This window comes from Canis lupus, chromosome 30, assembly GCF_011100685.1.
Source record: "Canis lupus familiaris isolate Mischka breed German Shepherd chromosome 30, alternate assembly UU_Cfam_GSD_1.0, whole genome shotgun sequence".
NCBI lineage: Eukaryota > Metazoa > Chordata > Mammalia > Carnivora > Canidae > Canis > Canis lupus.
In genome coordinates, this window is record NC_049251.1 from 9,265,674 (window position 1) to 9,282,501 (window position 16,828).

The 16,828-nt window shown below is 45.4% G+C and overlaps 1 protein-coding gene across 1 annotated transcript in view; it reads right to left on the reverse strand.

Annotated features, from left to right (window-relative positions):
- Nucleotides 1-16,828, reverse strand: part of EHD4 (EH domain containing 4) — an 80,928-nt gene that overhangs the window by 44,598 nt on the left and 19,502 nt on the right. The window contains exon 3 of the mRNA XM_038580145.1: nt 6,837-6,934. Coding sequence (XP_038436073.1) covers nt 6,837-6,934 — 98 coding nt within the window. The remainder of the gene's footprint in view (nt 1-6,836; nt 6,935-16,828) is intronic.

Here is a 16,828-nt window from a genome sequence, read left to right on the forward strand (position 1 = left end):
CAAACTCTGGCCTTTTGTCTTTCAAGTGGTTGTGCCTATGCTTCCTTGATTGTGGCTTATTTGCACCTTTTCTATTTTTCTGCAGCTTTATTAATTCCAGGTTGGAGTTGCACAGCCCTTTTCCCCAGGTCTGTCAGTTCTCATGTGGTATTATGTTTGGGCGCTTTTGCTGAGTTGGGAGACCTTTGAAACTGCCTGTTCATAGTTCCTGTCATGTCTTCAGATGCCCTTTTTTTAAAAAAAAAAATTTTTTTTTTTAAAGATTTTAATCATTTAAGACAGAGAGAGAAAGCTCAAGCAGTGAGGAGCGGCAAAGGGAGAGGGGAAAGCTGATTTCCCACTGAGCGGGGAGCCCAACGTGGGGCTCAATCCCAGGGCCCTGAGATCATGACCAGAGCTGAAGGCAGACACTTAACCACCTGAGCCACCTAGGTGACCCGCCCTTTTTATTATTATTTTTTAAAGATTTTACTTATTTCTTCATGAGAGACAAACACAGAGAGAGAGAGGCAGAGATACAAGCAGAGGGAGAAGCAGGCTCCATGCAGGGAGCCCGATATGGGACTCGGTCCAGGGACTCCAGGATCACGCCCTGGGCGGAAGGCAGGCGCTAAACCGCTGAGCCACCCAGGCATCCTATCCACCCTTTTTATTCTTGAAGGCTTTCCTCAATGTTGCTAGAAGTAAGAAGACTTAAGGATGTCAGTATATAAATGTTAAAACACAAATTGATGATTTTTGAAGCTGTGATTGTTATGTTAACTGAAGCATAGTTTGATTCCTTCTGTTGCATGCATTACTATAATTTACTGCTTTTCCTAGCAGGACATTTTCTGCTTTTTTATTTTTCTCTCTCTTCCTAGTTTCATTTATGGACTTAAAATGAGAAGGGCCTATACAATAAAGGACTTAAACATCAGAAGAAGCTGTTCTCGGATTTTTAACTGACAAGGTCCTGGTTCTGGAGGAAGAGGTATGGCTGTCAGAAAATTCAGACCACAACGACTTTTTTCTTTTGGAGTTAAATTTTTAAGAGAGAAAAATTATACTAATCTTGCTATCAAAGTGAAGTCTGTTGAAGGCTACACAAAGTCTCATCCTTTCAGGAAACCACAGGAATAATTATTCACTGCTAAAACAGTGCCTTCCACATGCTTATATGTTAAATAGGTGGACAAGTATACCAGTTGCCACATTAGAATTTTTCAGAGTTCTCCTAGTCAGACCAGCGCATTATGATTAGAGCCAGAGGCCAGAGATTCATTCATACTAGGAGTTGGGAACATATTTGTGTTAATGCCGGAGTCCAGAAATAATGGTCCAGACCCAGATAATGGTTAGGATCAGCATGAATAAACAGTATTTTAGGAAGTAAACAGGCCACGAACCAGAATAATAAAAGAGCAGGAATGAAAATAAGGGTGTGCAGGTAAATGTGCTCTGTTTTCTCATCATAGAAAGTAAAAAACCTGGATGCTGTCATCAGGGGCAAAGGATTAAGAGTGAACCAACTCACATTTAGAAAGTATGAGAAGAGGTAACTTCTGCACCACACCCAGAGTTCAGCCTGTCAGCATGGGACAATGCAGATGGCAGGTGGGGTGGTGGAGCATTGTGCTGCCTTGCTGGGGGGTCGAATGGGGAAGGAGGGACTTGAACTGGGGAGCTGGCCTCACATCATCATTGACACCCCCCAGGCACCTCTCAAGAAAATAATTTTTTTTAATTTTTATTTATTTATGATAGTCACAGAGAGAGAGAGAGAGAGAGAGAGAGAGGCAGAGACACAGGCAGAGGGAGAAGCAGGCTCCATGCACTGGGAGCCCGACGTGGGACTCGATCCCGGGTCCCCAGGATCGCGCCCTGGGCCAAAGGCAGGCGCCAAACCGCTGCGCCACCCAGGGATCCCTCAAGAAAATAATTTAGAAAATCTTAAGAATCCAAACATTCTTTTATTGGCTACAATAATTAGGAAGCTATTTTGTTTGTTAGCTATTTTTTTTTGCTAGCTCTTTATTTTAGTAATAAAATTACTTGATTAGAATAAAATTATTATTATAAATATTTAGAACATTTTTATCCATGCTTGATATTTTTTATGTCAGCCACGAAACCTACAGTTTTGTAACTAAGCTCAATCCTTTGTTCCTAAAGATTTTTTGCTAACTATAACTTAACTAAAGAACATCTGAAGGGTACTGGGTTTCCATATGGAATATACTAAAAATTATTCCAAAATCAATCACCTTGGTGGGTTTTATTTATAGAGCTCCCAAGTAAATTTAGGTAATACTCTCCCCAAATGCTCTATGTATTCTTTTCTTGTTTCACTGTGAAGCAGAGCAGAGAGACAAGGGGTCCAGTGATCTGACTTCTAGGGGCAACGTTAAGAGTCTGCTGAGAAAAATTACCTATCCTAATTGGTAAAGGTCACTTCTTTCTTTCTTTTCTTTTTAATCCCCATCACCTATTTCACCCATCCCCCCACTCCTTCCCCTCTAGTAACCATCAGTTTGTTCTCTATAATTAAGAGTCTTTTTCTTGGTTTCTCTCTTTTTATTTTCTTTGTGTTTTGTTTCTTAAATTCCGCATATAAAGGGATCATATGGTTTATATTTCTCTGACTTATTTTGCTTAGCATTAATTATACTCTCTAGCTCCATCCATGTTGTTGTAAATGTCAAGATTTCATTCTTTATTGTGGCTGAATAATATTCCATCGCATATATACACCACATCTTCTTTATTCATTCATTTATCGATGGACACGTGGGCTGCTTCCATAATTTGGCTATTGTACATAATGCTGCTATAAACATAGGGGTATATGTGTCCCTTTGAATTAGTGTTTTTGTATTTTTTGGGTAGATACCCAGTGGTGCAATTAATTACTGGATTGTAAGGTAGCTTCCTTTTTAATTCTCTGAGGACCCTCCATACAGTCTTCCATAATGGCTGCACCAGTTTGCATTCCCACCAACATGCTACAGGTCTCCTTTTTCTCCACATCCTCACCAACACTTGTTTGGTAAATGTGCTTCCAACATAAGAGTGGGTCTGCCATGTTTTCCCTCAAACCCGACACCATAAACTATGAACTATTATTTAGAAATGTCAAGCTTCTTTCCATTCCCTATGACTTTGGCCTAGAGAAGAGCCATGACTGAACACTATGTCTTCCTTGTAATCACACTTACCTCTCTCCTCAGCACCAGATGAAAAGGAACCAGGCTTATGATGTCATGAGAGAGAGGGATGTGTCAGGAAGAATGGAGCCATGGGGGAGGTAAGATAATGGTACTGAACCCCATATTCAGAGTCCCCATTTTTGCTCTCACCACTAAGGCATCAGGATTCCTTCTTGGAGCTACACCCTCACTGACCATCTGGTCCTCAGAGCTCTGGACACCTGGGCAATGCCCTAGGGGTGTTTGGGGGATGTCAGTGATGGTGTGAGGCCAGCTCCCCAGTTCAAGTCCCTCCTTCCCCATTAGATCCCTAGCAAGAGAGCACAAAGCTCCACGATCCCACTGTCACCTCCCTGTCCCATGCTAATGGGCCAAGGCCTGAGTGTGTGGTGTAGTCATCAGGTCTTCCTGGGGTGTTCAGCAGTCGCCAACCCCTCACCACCTCCTCCTGCAGCTGCACTGCCTGCCTGTACAGCACTCGTCCTCAGAATCTATTCTCCAGAAGTGGCACCCTGTCAATAGTGTTTACTCTGTCAAGCTCAGTCACTCATCTGCCTAGCAGGTGGGGAAAGAGCTCTCATGGTCGTTGGAAGGCTCTGCTTTCCCAGGGGAGTGAGGGCAAGTGGGGTTTACTTGACAGGGCTGAGCTACTGTCAGTGCATTAGTATAACAGGTTTAACACAGATGGCAAATCCCAAGTGATTAGCACAGTGTAGACATATAACAAGGACTCAATATATGGTGGCTGTTCTTATACTGCTATTGCGGATACACACCTAAAAAGACTCTGCAGATGTGTAAGAGGAATCTCCCTGAGGAGATTCTGCTTCTTGAGGGCTAATCCATCGGCTGCAGCAAGGGACAAGGAAAGGCACAGCAGCTGGCATCTTTTCTCTCTTTCATAGACAGAACACCCATAAGGAAGTCAGAGTCCTACTAATAAAGTCAGTGGCAGATGTTTCAAATGCTTAGCGGGGTCACAATTCGTACCTACTCCCTCATCCAGTGTTGACCTAAGGGCCTGGTGAAGGTGGTGCTGTAATTTATGAAGCTGGAAGGAGGAAGCAGGGTGAGGATGAGTGGGAGCACAGCACTGTTTGCAACAGTTTAAGCAGAAGCAGCTTTAAAATTGTATAGACTCTTTGGAGTTAACGTGCTGAAACTGACAGCTAAGTGACTCCAGCCACCAATTGTCCCAAACACAGCTTGGTACTGAAGCCTGGGAACATCAGCCCCGGTGCAGAGCGCCATCACCATTTGCAGCTCTAGGTCCTTCCCCACCAGCTGCTCTAGCTGTCAGGGTGGCAGGCACCGACTCCTTGGCACCATGTGTACTATTTCTGTGCAGAGGATGTGAGTAAGTACATGCCTTAGTAAGTCGGACCAGGATATGAGTCAGATTACTATATAGTGTTAAAAAGAACTGGTCTTCAAAGCATCCTGAAAGCAGCATGCTATGCGACACTACTATAAAGGAGCTACAGTTTGAAAGACTTCTAATTACTAGGCAAAGGAGAAGCCCTGAAGACCATGGATGATTAGAATCGGCCAACTGGTAGCAGCAATAAAACATGGAGAGCTTAGAAAAGCTGTGGGGAGTGGGGTTGCTTTATTTTCCTTTTAAAACAAAACATTTTTTTCTGCAGAGCAACTTTTATGGGGCCAGATGAGTGGTCCTAAACTGGCTCTGAAAAAAATCTATTGGCAATGAGGCGTAAAGATACAAAAATGATGTCTATTTGTAGCACTCTTTGTAACAGTAAAAAATTACTCACCATCACAATTTCCACAAATTAGTTAAATAAACTATGTTAGGTCCCTTTGATGGAAACTAAGCACCTATTAAGAGGAATAAAGTAATTTGAAAATACCAGCAAGGAATGATGTCTGTGACAGACCACTATGGCAAAAAAAATTAAGTTGTAGAAAATGTGTCAGGAAATTGCATTTCTGTTAAAAATGGTATGTTTGTACACGCACAGGAAAAAGTCTCTAAAGAGCTGGAGAACACCGTTAACAATTGTTAATTGTGACAGAGAGATTTTGTACACCCCTAGTCATTGCTTGGATCTTTTACAACAAACATTATTTTTATAACTGAAACTAAATCTAACATATATTTATGAGAGAAGAAGAGTATTATGCTTTTTTCTATAAGCAATGTTCTCGGAGGCCTTAGGGTTGCCTAATGGTCCAGAGTCCCTGACTGAATAGGCGAAGGCACAGGCAGGATTCAGCTCTCCACGAATCTGAGTCCACAGAGGCTGCAAAGTCAGCATTCCTGAAATGCCATGAGAAAGGAGGGCCTATAGGCCTTGGCCTTTCTTTACCCATCTTAGGACCTTGCTTTCTGGCTCCTGGGAGTGTCCCCAAGGCCTATGTAGTTGCACTTCTGCTCCATGGGTGCCAGGGGAGTTCACCATCTGGCCAGAACCAGAGGCCATGACCCCAGACACATCCCTGCTCAACCTTGGTACTTCTAGACACAGTTCTATGGACTTGCTATCCAAGGGGTCGTGAAGACTTATCAGGGACAAGTGACAGCAGCAATTCATCTGCTCCATCTTCTCCCTCCCAGCAGAGCCTCAAAGGACCGTCTTTTGTTTCAAGGGTCAGGGGAATCTGACCTGCCTCTGTGACTGCAGGAATCCACCCTAGTGTCCTCCCAGTCAGGCATCCTCACTCTGAATAAGCTGTGCCCTCCAGGCCACCCAATGGCCCCTTCACCAGGGTGGGCGGAGGAGACAGCAGGCTCATCTGCTTAACCATGGCTTACAGGTCTAGATATTGTTTATGGCTCAGCCTCATTTTCTGAAGGTCAAAGAAGCCCAGATGTCACTTTTCAAGCATTTTCTATTCTCCACAGATCTCTGAACGCCTTCTAGTCTCTCCTTCCCCACTGCAGGGCCTCCCTCAGGTAATTCCTACTCATATGCTAGGTCTTGGCTCAGATGTCACTTCCACTGGGGAGTCTTTCCCAACATCCCAGGGCCAGGCTAGTTCCCCTTTCCACCCTAACACATGCTCCATCTCAGTTCTCACTTTCTATCTCCCTGTGATCACTGGCTTGGTGTCTGTCTTCCCCATTAGAACATGAGCTCCATGAGGGCAGAAAGTAGGCCTGTTTTTGCTGCATCCCCAGCATACGGCACAGTGTCTGGCACCACAACAAAGGTTGATGCATAAGAGTGCTGCAGAGGCCCCGGTGTGGGACAGTGGGATGTGTGCTGACGGGGGAGGGGGGAAGAGTGGGAGGCAGGGCTTCTCTCCTTTGCAGTGACTACTCATCTCCTTTATTTTTTGCCATACGTGTCCAAGGGAATGGTTAGTAGCGACATGTATGTCACCTCTTAAACTCACAAGAATTATATGAGGTGGGTACTAGTGGCAGATGGCAGCGTTTAAAGGGACTAAGAGATTTTAGCTAACACTCCAGAAGTTTCTCAGTTGAAATGCAGAACCTCTGATGCTATTTATGCCTCCCGATTGTTTTTCGGGGCCCCTCCAGTTCTGGACCCCCAGGCTGTCCAGGGCCGCTGAAGGCATCCTGGGTGGTGGATAGAATCTCCTAGAAACAGAAATCCTCTGCTGCCTGACAGTGAGCCTCAGCAGCCCCGGAGTAGGGGTGGGCCTGGGGTGGGCACTGACCTCGGCTGATGCGCTGCTTCTCCCCAGACAGGATTCCAGGGCTGTCGATGATGCTGATGCTCTTCAAGACCTGATTGGGCAGCTGGGAGCACATGAATCTGGAAAAAAAGGGATCAAAGGCGGGATCAGGAACTACACATCTCCAAGCTCTGAGGAGCTCCCTGGCCTCTCAAGGTTATTGACGTTGTCTGTAAAGTGGGGGGTTGCAGGGGATTTACAGCACCTCCACTGGTGCCATGGGGATTAGATGCTGGACCATGGGGCAGGTATGGGAAGGTACCTTGGCACCTGCCTGCTACCTGCCACCAGATCCTTACCCATTAATTTTGATTTTAGCTGATATTTACTGAACACTTAGATATATTTCTTAGAAATTTGATTTATTTATTTGAGGGAGAGAGCAGAGGGAGAGAGAACACACGAGTGCAGAGGAGGGGCAGAGGGAGGAGAGAAGCAGACTCCCCACCAGAGTAGGGAGCCCGATGCCAGATTCAATCCCAAGACCCTGGGACCACGACCTGAGCCGAAATCAGATGCTTAACCAACTACGCCACCCAGGCACCCCTGAATACTTAGATATTTTACAAACATCATCGCATTTGTTCCTCATAGTAACTAATCCCTTGAGGAAGAAATTCCTATTAATGTCAGAGAAGTAACTTACTCAGCATCACTCAGAGCTGGGCCTTAAACCCAGGCCAGCCCAACCCAAAGCCCATCCCTTGCCTACCCATTCCCTATACTGCTCCTTGGCCAAGCGTCCTGGGCTTCTTCTCCCAGGGAATACCATGCCTCCTTCAGGGTCACTGCCCCACTGTGCTGGAGTATCTTTTTTTTTTTTTTTTAAAGATTTTATTTATTCATGAGAGACACACAGAGAGAGACAGAGGCAGAGAGACAGGCAAGGGAGAAGCAGGCTCCATGCAGGAAGCCTGATGTGGTATTGATCCTGAGACTCCAGGGTCACACCCTAGGCTGAAGGCAGGCACTAAACCGCTGAGCCACCCAGGGATGCCTGTGCTGGAGTATCCTAAGCTCCCTGTCTGGTCGTGTTGCCCACTCCCTGGTGTGATGGTGGAAATACCAGGGCCTGTTTTCACTGATGCCGTGGGGACTCAGCATCTAGTTTGCTGCCCATGTGGTTTCAGACCCAGCACAGGGCAAGCACCTGTGAGAAATACCCCAAATCCTCCAAGTGCCTCAGAATCCGAGGTGTACCCTAAAAGTGGACAAAGTAGCAGGGGCAGGGGAGAGTCCTGGCTGGGCATCTCAAGCCTCCCTCCTTGGCCCTCACTTCCCTGATACCATTTCTTCCTTCTCATCCTGATCCCCCTGCTTTCAGCTGTCCTGGCATCAGCCTCACGGAAGCAGCGTGAAATGGGAGGAAAATTTGACCTGTGGGTCAGCAGACTGGGTTCAGGTTCAGCTCGACCTTTGCCAATAATCTGCTGTGGGACCCTGGACAAGGGCTTCCCAACTTTGGGCCTGTGTCCTTATGTATAAATGGAGACACTTGGATGGGGACAAGTGAGGTCTTTTTTTTTAGCTTTAATGGTAAGTAACTCTAGAGTAGCAGAGGGAAACACTTTGATACTTTCACTCAGGCAGCAGACCCCAAGGTGGATCCCTGGTAGGCACTGTGTCTGTTTTAAGGCGAAAACTATAGAGTGTCTCTCCTCTTCTCTATTGTAAATGGCTAACTTCTGTATTGGTGTGGGCAGAAAGCTGGAAAACTCTCAGCAAAAGCTCAATTCTTCCATTCAGTGGAACTGGTGGGATCACTCAGAAAGTAAATATGCTGGGAATGCAAGACAGGGAGGCGATGCCAGCCCTCACAGTACACATGTGGATGGCATAGCCCTACGGGCAGGGTAGGGGCTTGGCCGCACGGCCAGGGGTGGGCAGTCCTGAGAAAGAGATACAATTACTGACATTTCAAAATAGCCATCTTTGAAGTGCTCAGGACAAGTTTCCCACACATTCTTTCCTATATTTTCAAGTCAGCCCAAGGAGATGTAGGAAAAGATATTATGATCATTTTGCTGCTGGAAAAGATGAAGCACAGAGTAGTTATGACATCTTGAGGTCACACCATTAATGCATGGCTGGCCAAAGACCACAATCTAGAATTTCTGATGTCAGCTGAGTAGAACTCAATCCATAAAGTTAAAAATCTCACCATGTTAAAAATAAAGGGACAAGCTAATTTAAGAGAACTACTTTTTTTTTTTTTTTAAGAGAACTACTTATTTCTGATTTTCTCTCACCCCTCATGCACCCTCCAGACCTTTAAATAAACCCCACTGCTCAATGTTGGGAGAGCAGATCTGTGAGAATAAAGTACACAGAGATCACTAAGCATTCATTCTTTGTAAGTTCACAGAGAAACAAACCACCCCATTCAACGCTCTAGAACTGAGCGAGGAACAGAGTTCTGAGTGCATCTGTGGTAGACTGCGTTTCTTGTCAGTGATGATTCTGTCTCTTATTCCAGTCCCATCCTTTTTATTGGATGGCTTGAGACATTCGGCAATGCTGAAAAATTGCACATGGGTGAAACTATTCACCCTAAGCTATTCCTGAGAGAGACTGACCTGTCTCCAAAACCACAAGCTCACACTCAATATCAATTTTTCCAAAACACAAAACTTTGGATTCTAGTGTGGAGTTAACAGAGGGATTCAAAATATATAAATTGTCCACTCCCTCTCTGCAGAGTGACAAACTTCCAACAACTCCCATGCCTTCTGACACAACAGCAGAGGTGAAATCTGTGAGCCACAAAACAAGATGCGGTGAATGTGGTGACAACCACATTCCCACACAGTAGACAAGGGATCACCTGAGGGGCCCACAAGGATAACTGCAGAAAAAAGGAGGAGGGGGAGAAGGAGGGAAGGAGAAGGCACAGGAGGGGGGGGGACGGTGGGGAGAGAAGGAGAGAGCTCTCCAGGTGCACCCTGGGATGGGGTGGTTGGCTTGCATGTCCAAAACCTGGCTACATTCCATGAAGGAAAGCAAGAAAGCCTGTGAGGTAGGGGAGTGAGGGCGTGCAGGGGTGGAGGGAGGGGTGCAGCAGGGGAGCACAGAGCACAGGTCAGCTTTCAGACCCCTGCGTGGGGGCAGGCCTCATACAGGAGGAGTCAGGCCCACATGGATGTTTTCTTAAATAATTATATTGTAATCAGAAAAACACCCTAATGCAATGCTGTTACAGCAAACCTATCTTACTGTTAGGCTCCAAGACAGGAAGGTGAAAGGCAAGGTTATTTATTGGGTATAGTACAGTCAGCCCTAGGTCAGGCTTTTCTTGCTTATGTTTGCGTGCTGAAATGTCTCCAAGCACAGGTTTGCTGTGCCAAGATGGACTTCTTCCTCCTTTTTAGAGTGACTAACATAAAAGTGTATCTGTGCCTTGCCCTCTACATTTCCCATGAAAATCACAGACATGTGTCCGTTAAGCCCAGGAGCCTCACAGAAGCTGTTACGAAGCATCTTCTCGCCCAGGGCTGACCTGATGCATCTCATTGTCTGATAAAAGGAGCGGAAGAAGGACACCAACTCTGCACTTCACCCCCCTCCCCTGCCACCCCCACACCCAAAGAAGGCTCAGGGGTAGCAGAAAGGGGGCTGGGTGAAGGAATAGTCTGGGTTGTAAGGTCTTGCTACATAGTAAAACAAGGAGGCGAGAAGATTAGGGATTTTAAAATTGCCTCTAAATGCTAACATTCCAATTTGATGACCAACATTCTGAAAGAACCAGGTGGTACTTTAACGCTGTTTGATTTTAACAATGTAGTGATATTTGGTAGTTACGGCAATAATAAAATGGCACAAACATTTACTGCCCAATTACTATATGTCTAAACACATATAGTAAAGATTTTTTTTTTTTAAGGATTTTATTTATCTATTCATGAGAGAGGCAGAGACTGACAGAGAAGCAGGCTCCCTGTGGGGAGCCCAATGCGGAACTCAATCCCAGGACCCCCAGGATCACAACCTGAGTCTGAGCCGAAGGCAGACACTCAACCACTGAGCCATCCAGGCATCCCTAAACACTTTTTGCATACATTTTAAATCACTTAATCCTCATCAAAATCTGAAAGGTAGGGGATGTGTGCTGCCGTTTACACAGGAGGAGACCAGGGCACAGAGGGGCACATGCCATAACTTGCCAAGTCACGTGGCTGGTAAGTGATGGAGCTGGGATGCTAACCCAGCAGTTTGGACTTGGGCCTGGGGTTTTTGACTACTAGGCTGCTACCACCACTTAGTGCATTTGAACCACTACTGTGTACCTTGTCACAGACGGCAACATCCCAAAACAGGGAGTGATGTGCCACAGCCCTGGAACTCCCCACCAGAGGCTCCCTCGTGACTTGTTCCAGCCTACTACTGGAGGGTAGAGGTGCCAGAAGGCAGAAGACCTCGCTTACTAACTCTGCAAGCTCTAGGTATCTGAGCAATTCTAGCAGCCCGAGAACTCCCACGGTGTCATCTGGTTCAGATAACAGCGGATGCCTACGGTGGACAGAGTATGGTGCAGTTTCAAAGCACCTCCTTCAACCCTAACTCATATGCTGATTAGAGGGAGACCAGAGAGATGACATGACTTCCTAAGATGCCATCATAAATAGCACACGATATGCAAAAAGCCTCTGACAACCAACCCACGATAATAATTATTACATGGTCCTGCCACAAACGGCTGATCTAACCTTCACGGCCCAGGAGAAATTTAATTTCACATCCAGCATATAAAAAAGGCCACAGTTACCTGCTTAGATGGAATCTTACAGAATTACCACTTTTACAAGTAAAGGATGGCTGAATATTGGCAATTTCATGGCGTGCAACCTAAACATGTACTTTTCAAGCCTCTCTTTCCTGACTGCCAGAGTGGGGAACAGCAGTGCACCCAGTGCTGGGAAAGTCTGCCTGAATCCAGGGAGCACAGCTGGTTTTCTGGAATGTTAGGACCAGGACCGTACGTACAGGCGGCCGCCAGGGAGGAACAATGGTTAATGACTTGGCAGCCACCACAAATCCTGAGGTTAGACTAATGGGAAGAGCTTCAATACGTTTATGATGGATAAGCACACCACAAAATGGACAAATCAACAAACAATACCAGTTCATCACTCAGATTAAAAAGAAAACAACAAATTTGCTGGTGATTCTTGGCAGAAGCCTCTTTTCCTTAATCTATGCATCTAAATTAGCTGATGAAGCCAGTATGTGTCCAGACTGATGCTGTATACTTGTAGTAAGTCAGTTAGAAAAATATTCCCTATGGTACTAAGTGACTATAATATTCATATTTAAAAAGCCTATTATTAAAGCTTCATTTACTTACAGAGAGGTGACGAACAGAAGTCACAAAATGCACATATGTATTCTATTATGGCTAAATCATCACACCAACATGAGAATGGGTTTGTATTTTATCATCACTATTCTCAGGCCTGGCTAAAATGACAGGTGCACTGGAAGCAGCATTTAGATTCCTTTAGCTTGAAAGAAAGTTTCCAAATTTCAATCCCTGGGGCTACTGATTAAAGTTTTTTTGTTTGTTTGTTTGTTTTTTCAAAAGTAAACAGAGGCAATGAGGAAATGCTATTAAGAATTTCTTCTGTGGATGACTATGATTTAAAATTAAAATAGATCCTAAACTAAATGCCTGCAGCTATCTGGATTAAAAACAAAACAAACAAACAAACAAACAAAAAGACTACCATGTTTAGAAAAGGAAATTGAGGGGCAGCCTGGGTGGCTCAGCGGTTTAGCGCTGCCTTCAGCCCAGAGCCTGATCCTGGAGACCCAGGATCCAGTCCCACATGTTGGGCTCCCTGCATGGAGCCTGCTTCTCCCTCCGCCTGTGTCTCTGCCTCTCTTTCTCTCTGTGTGTGTATCTCTCATGAATGAATAAATAAAATCTTAAAAAAAAAAAAAGATTGAGGGAAAAACATAACATCCAGTTCAAAACCAGGGGGTAAAGGGAGTGGAAATGTCAGAGTCAATCCTGACACTGCTGGAACTGACCAAGATGCAGAGCCTCCCAGGCCACATGCCCTCGGGTCCTGCTGGTCATCCATCTCCTCCTGGGGGAGTTAGAACTGTCTCCTGGTAACAGACTGGAGCCTCAGTAACCACATTCCCAAGACGAGCCCGACTGCGAATTCCTCTCCAAAGCAAGGTAGCATGGTGGAGTTTCGGAATGGAATGGAATGGAACTAAAGTTATTTCCATAGAACTCTTTTTGTTCTAGACTCAACTCCTCTGATTGTTCAAGTGTGGAATGTCCATAATCTGGAGCTGCCTTTTTGGGAATTTGCCTTCTTTTCTCAGAACAGCATCACAGAGCCTCTGTTACTTTCTCAGCAACCAGCCTTACGTGTTAAAACTCAGGCTGCACTGGTTTGCTTAATGCTTCTAGGCTGACACCCACCAGGTGTCACCTGGTACCACCTCATGAAGTAGTAACCACTTTTAAAGACGTCCCTGGGGGCAGGGCCTCAAGCCAATGCTCCATAATGAGAAGGCCAGGGTAATAAGCCAGACCTATCCCAAGGGTGACTGGTGGTTGCTCGGTGGGTGGGGAGGAGAAAGTTCTTCCCTGCAGACAATCAATCCCCATTCCTCTAAGTATTCTATTTTGAAGTATGCTATGTAAAGAGGAGTTTGCCTGGCATTAGAGCTAGCTCACCTGGTGTTCCCATAGGGACATTATAATTACATACACATGTTTGAGTGCCCAACACTAATTGACTTTTTTCTTACCCAAGCAGTGGGTGAAACAAGAGCACTGTTGTATGGATATGACTTTAGACATGCTGTTTATTCTTAAGTGCGATGAGGTGTGTCCCTCACAAATACATGGCCACCAGCAGGACTGGAACAGAAACTCTTCTCTGAGACTGCTTCATGAGGTACGAGGTGGTGGACAGAAGGGAAGAGGAAGCTGAATTCTAATATTGTCTTGGCCTTTTCATGGGTAAATCATTTTACTTTGCTCTCAGCTTTCTCATCTGTAAAATGGCCATAGTAACACTGTCTTATTAACCCAGAAAAAGTAGTGTATGTGAACATTTTAATCTATTAACTAGGAACATAATCATACTCATTGTTCAGGGGCCTTATTAAGGACAGCCTGCAAAGTTAGATCGGGGACAGTAGGAGCGATCCTCAGTCCAAGTGTCATTCATGCCATTGGGCAGTACATTGGGCACTAGTAGGGACTGTGAGCCAGATGGCCTGAGTTCCTAAACCAGCACTGCCACTTCTCAGCTGAGTGGCTCTGTGGAAGTCAAATGAACTTCTATGCATCAACTCCTCCTGTCTATGTGGAGGATAATAGTAGCATGTAGGTCACAGAGACTTGATGAGGATTTAGAGCTAATATACAAGTAAAGTCAAGAACTGTATCTGACACACAGTAAAGGCTATACTAATATTTGCTAACATTTTTCTATGTATTCTCAACTTAATTAACACTTGATTACATAATACACGGATGACTTTCAGCAAGTTTTAAATCTCAGCTAATGGGGCAGCCCGGGCGGCTCAGCGGTTTAGCGCCACCTTCGGCCCCGGGATCGAGTCCCACATCGGGCTCCCTGTGTGGAGCCTGCTTCTCCCTCTTCCTGTGTCTCTGCCTCTCTTTCTGTGTTTCTCATGAATAAATAAATAAAATCTGTAAAAAAACAATCTCAGGGATCCCTGGGTGGCGCAGCGGTTTTGCGCCTGCCTTTGGCCCAGGGCGCGATCCTGGAGACCGGGGATCGAATCCCACATCGGGCTCCCGGTGCATGGAGCCTGCTTCTCCCTCGGCCTGTGTCTCTGCCTCTCTCTCTCTCTCTCTGTGACTATCATAAATAAATAAAAATTGAAAAAAAATATTTAAAATAAAATAAAATAAAATAAAATAAATAAATAAAAAAATCTCAGATAATGAAACTTGCCGTTCAAAATTTCCATACTCATCTGCTGTATGTTTGGCATTTGAAAAGAAGATTTGTCAGGAAAGCAAATCATCTGTTCAAAAGAAGCCGATAGCCATTCTTCCTGGGATTCCCCTTGTGAATATGGACTTCACAAAATAGGAATTTGAAAAAAGTGGCAGCTTATTTATTTTTTAAGCCTTTGTCGGGCAAAAAGAAAGACAAAAAGGCAGTGGTAAAGAAACCATGGGATTTCCAGGCAGTCTTTCATGGAGAAGGACCTTGTGCCCTGCACTTTTCCAGGCCTCCGGAACCTTCCAGGGCCCATCTTGGGACAGGAAGCCTGGCTGTTTGCCTGCTCCATGACCAGGGCTCCCCAAGAGGCCTTGATGGGGGAATTTCTTGTTCCACTGCCCTTCAAGTGCCTCAGGAGACCTTCTGGTGCTCTCCCACATGGGCTCAACCCCTACTTCTCCCGCAGGAGAGGCTCTGGTGCCACCCAAGGCTGCTCTGGAGAGAAGGAGGAAACTCCTCCCTGAGAGCATCCTGCAGGTGGAGAAAATCATCTGGACAGTATTCTGCAAATCACTGTCAGCAAAAAGACAGGATTTCTCTGTGACTCTATCTACATCATCTATGCATTTCTATTTCTCCTACTGCCACATTTTCTGGCTGCCATTTGGATGTCTCCTTTGATTTGTGATGAGAGCATACAAAAGCCCTTAGAGTCCGGTTTTTCTCAGAGGCATCTCTGGAGGTTGCATGGGCTGCCCTTGGCAGAGTCACTGCTCAGCACCTGAGCACATCATCCTTCCCCTAGTCCTTGCGAATGGAACTCCCCAGAGTTGTGCAATGAGACATCTCAGCCTTTGGGAGGGTGGCAATGGACTGGGAGGATCTGTTCCTATCTTTTAAACCATCTAAAAAGAAGTACAGTTTCTTTTGTTTGGATGACCCCTCCTTGGCTTTGCACCCCCAGAGTAACTGGTCTAAATCAGGAGACTCATAAAAGAGGGAAATAGAGGGGTGAGGGATATGGCAGGAGAGAAGAAAAAGAAAAGGGGTTTAAAAAAAGCTAGAAGTGGCAAAGAGGAGGAAGGCAAGGGAAGGGACAACAGGTCATGTCTAAGAGGGCAGAGCTGCATCCAGACCTGCTTCGTCTGCAGCCCTCTGTTTCATTGGGAGCACTGGAGAAAGGGTACAGGATAATACAGACAAAACACATCTCCACCTAAGACAGAACCTCAGCTATCCCACAACTTCACTTCTGCAACAGAACCACCAAATAACCAATTTAAGTTTTTGTGTGGTTTTGCCTCTATTTCTCCTGACAGGCCTTAATGAACGAGGAGATAGCTCAAAGCATGGGAGTGAGAAGCATAAGGGGCAGCCAAGCAGGAATATCAACAGGCTGAATCTGGGGGGTCAGACAAGCCTCAGGGGTCCTCTGGGCTGAGTTCCCTGTACAGGAGTCCCCAGCATACCACACCTGAGCGGTGGCCATCCAGTCACCACTTAACATTGTCAGTGACAGGAAGCACACTTCCTCACAAGGCAACTTGATCCATTTCTGGACTGCTGAAATTATTAGAAATGTATTCCCTGTACTGTGTGGCCTTATAATGACCAATCCCAGGCCTTAGCTCTATCCTCTGAAGCCGCCCAGAATAGGTAATAACTGATCATTTTCTATAATAATCTTTTCAAATATTTGAACACAATAAGCATATTCTCTATAGCTTCTCTCTTCTAAAACAGACATACTCCATTCTGTTTTTGAAACTTTATATGTAATTGGCAAGAATTCAAAGAAGAATTCAAAGAAAACCTGACCAGGGCGCCTGGGCGGCTCAGTTAAGCGTCTGCCTTTGGCTCAGGTCATGATCCTAGGGTCCTGGGATCGAGCCCCATGTTGGGCTCCCTGCTTGGTGGGGAGCCTGCTTCTCCCTCTCCTGCTCCCCCTGCTTGTGCTCTCTCTCTCTGTCAAATAAATAAATAAACTCTTAAAAATAAACATACAAACAAACAACCTGACCAACAATGCCAGGT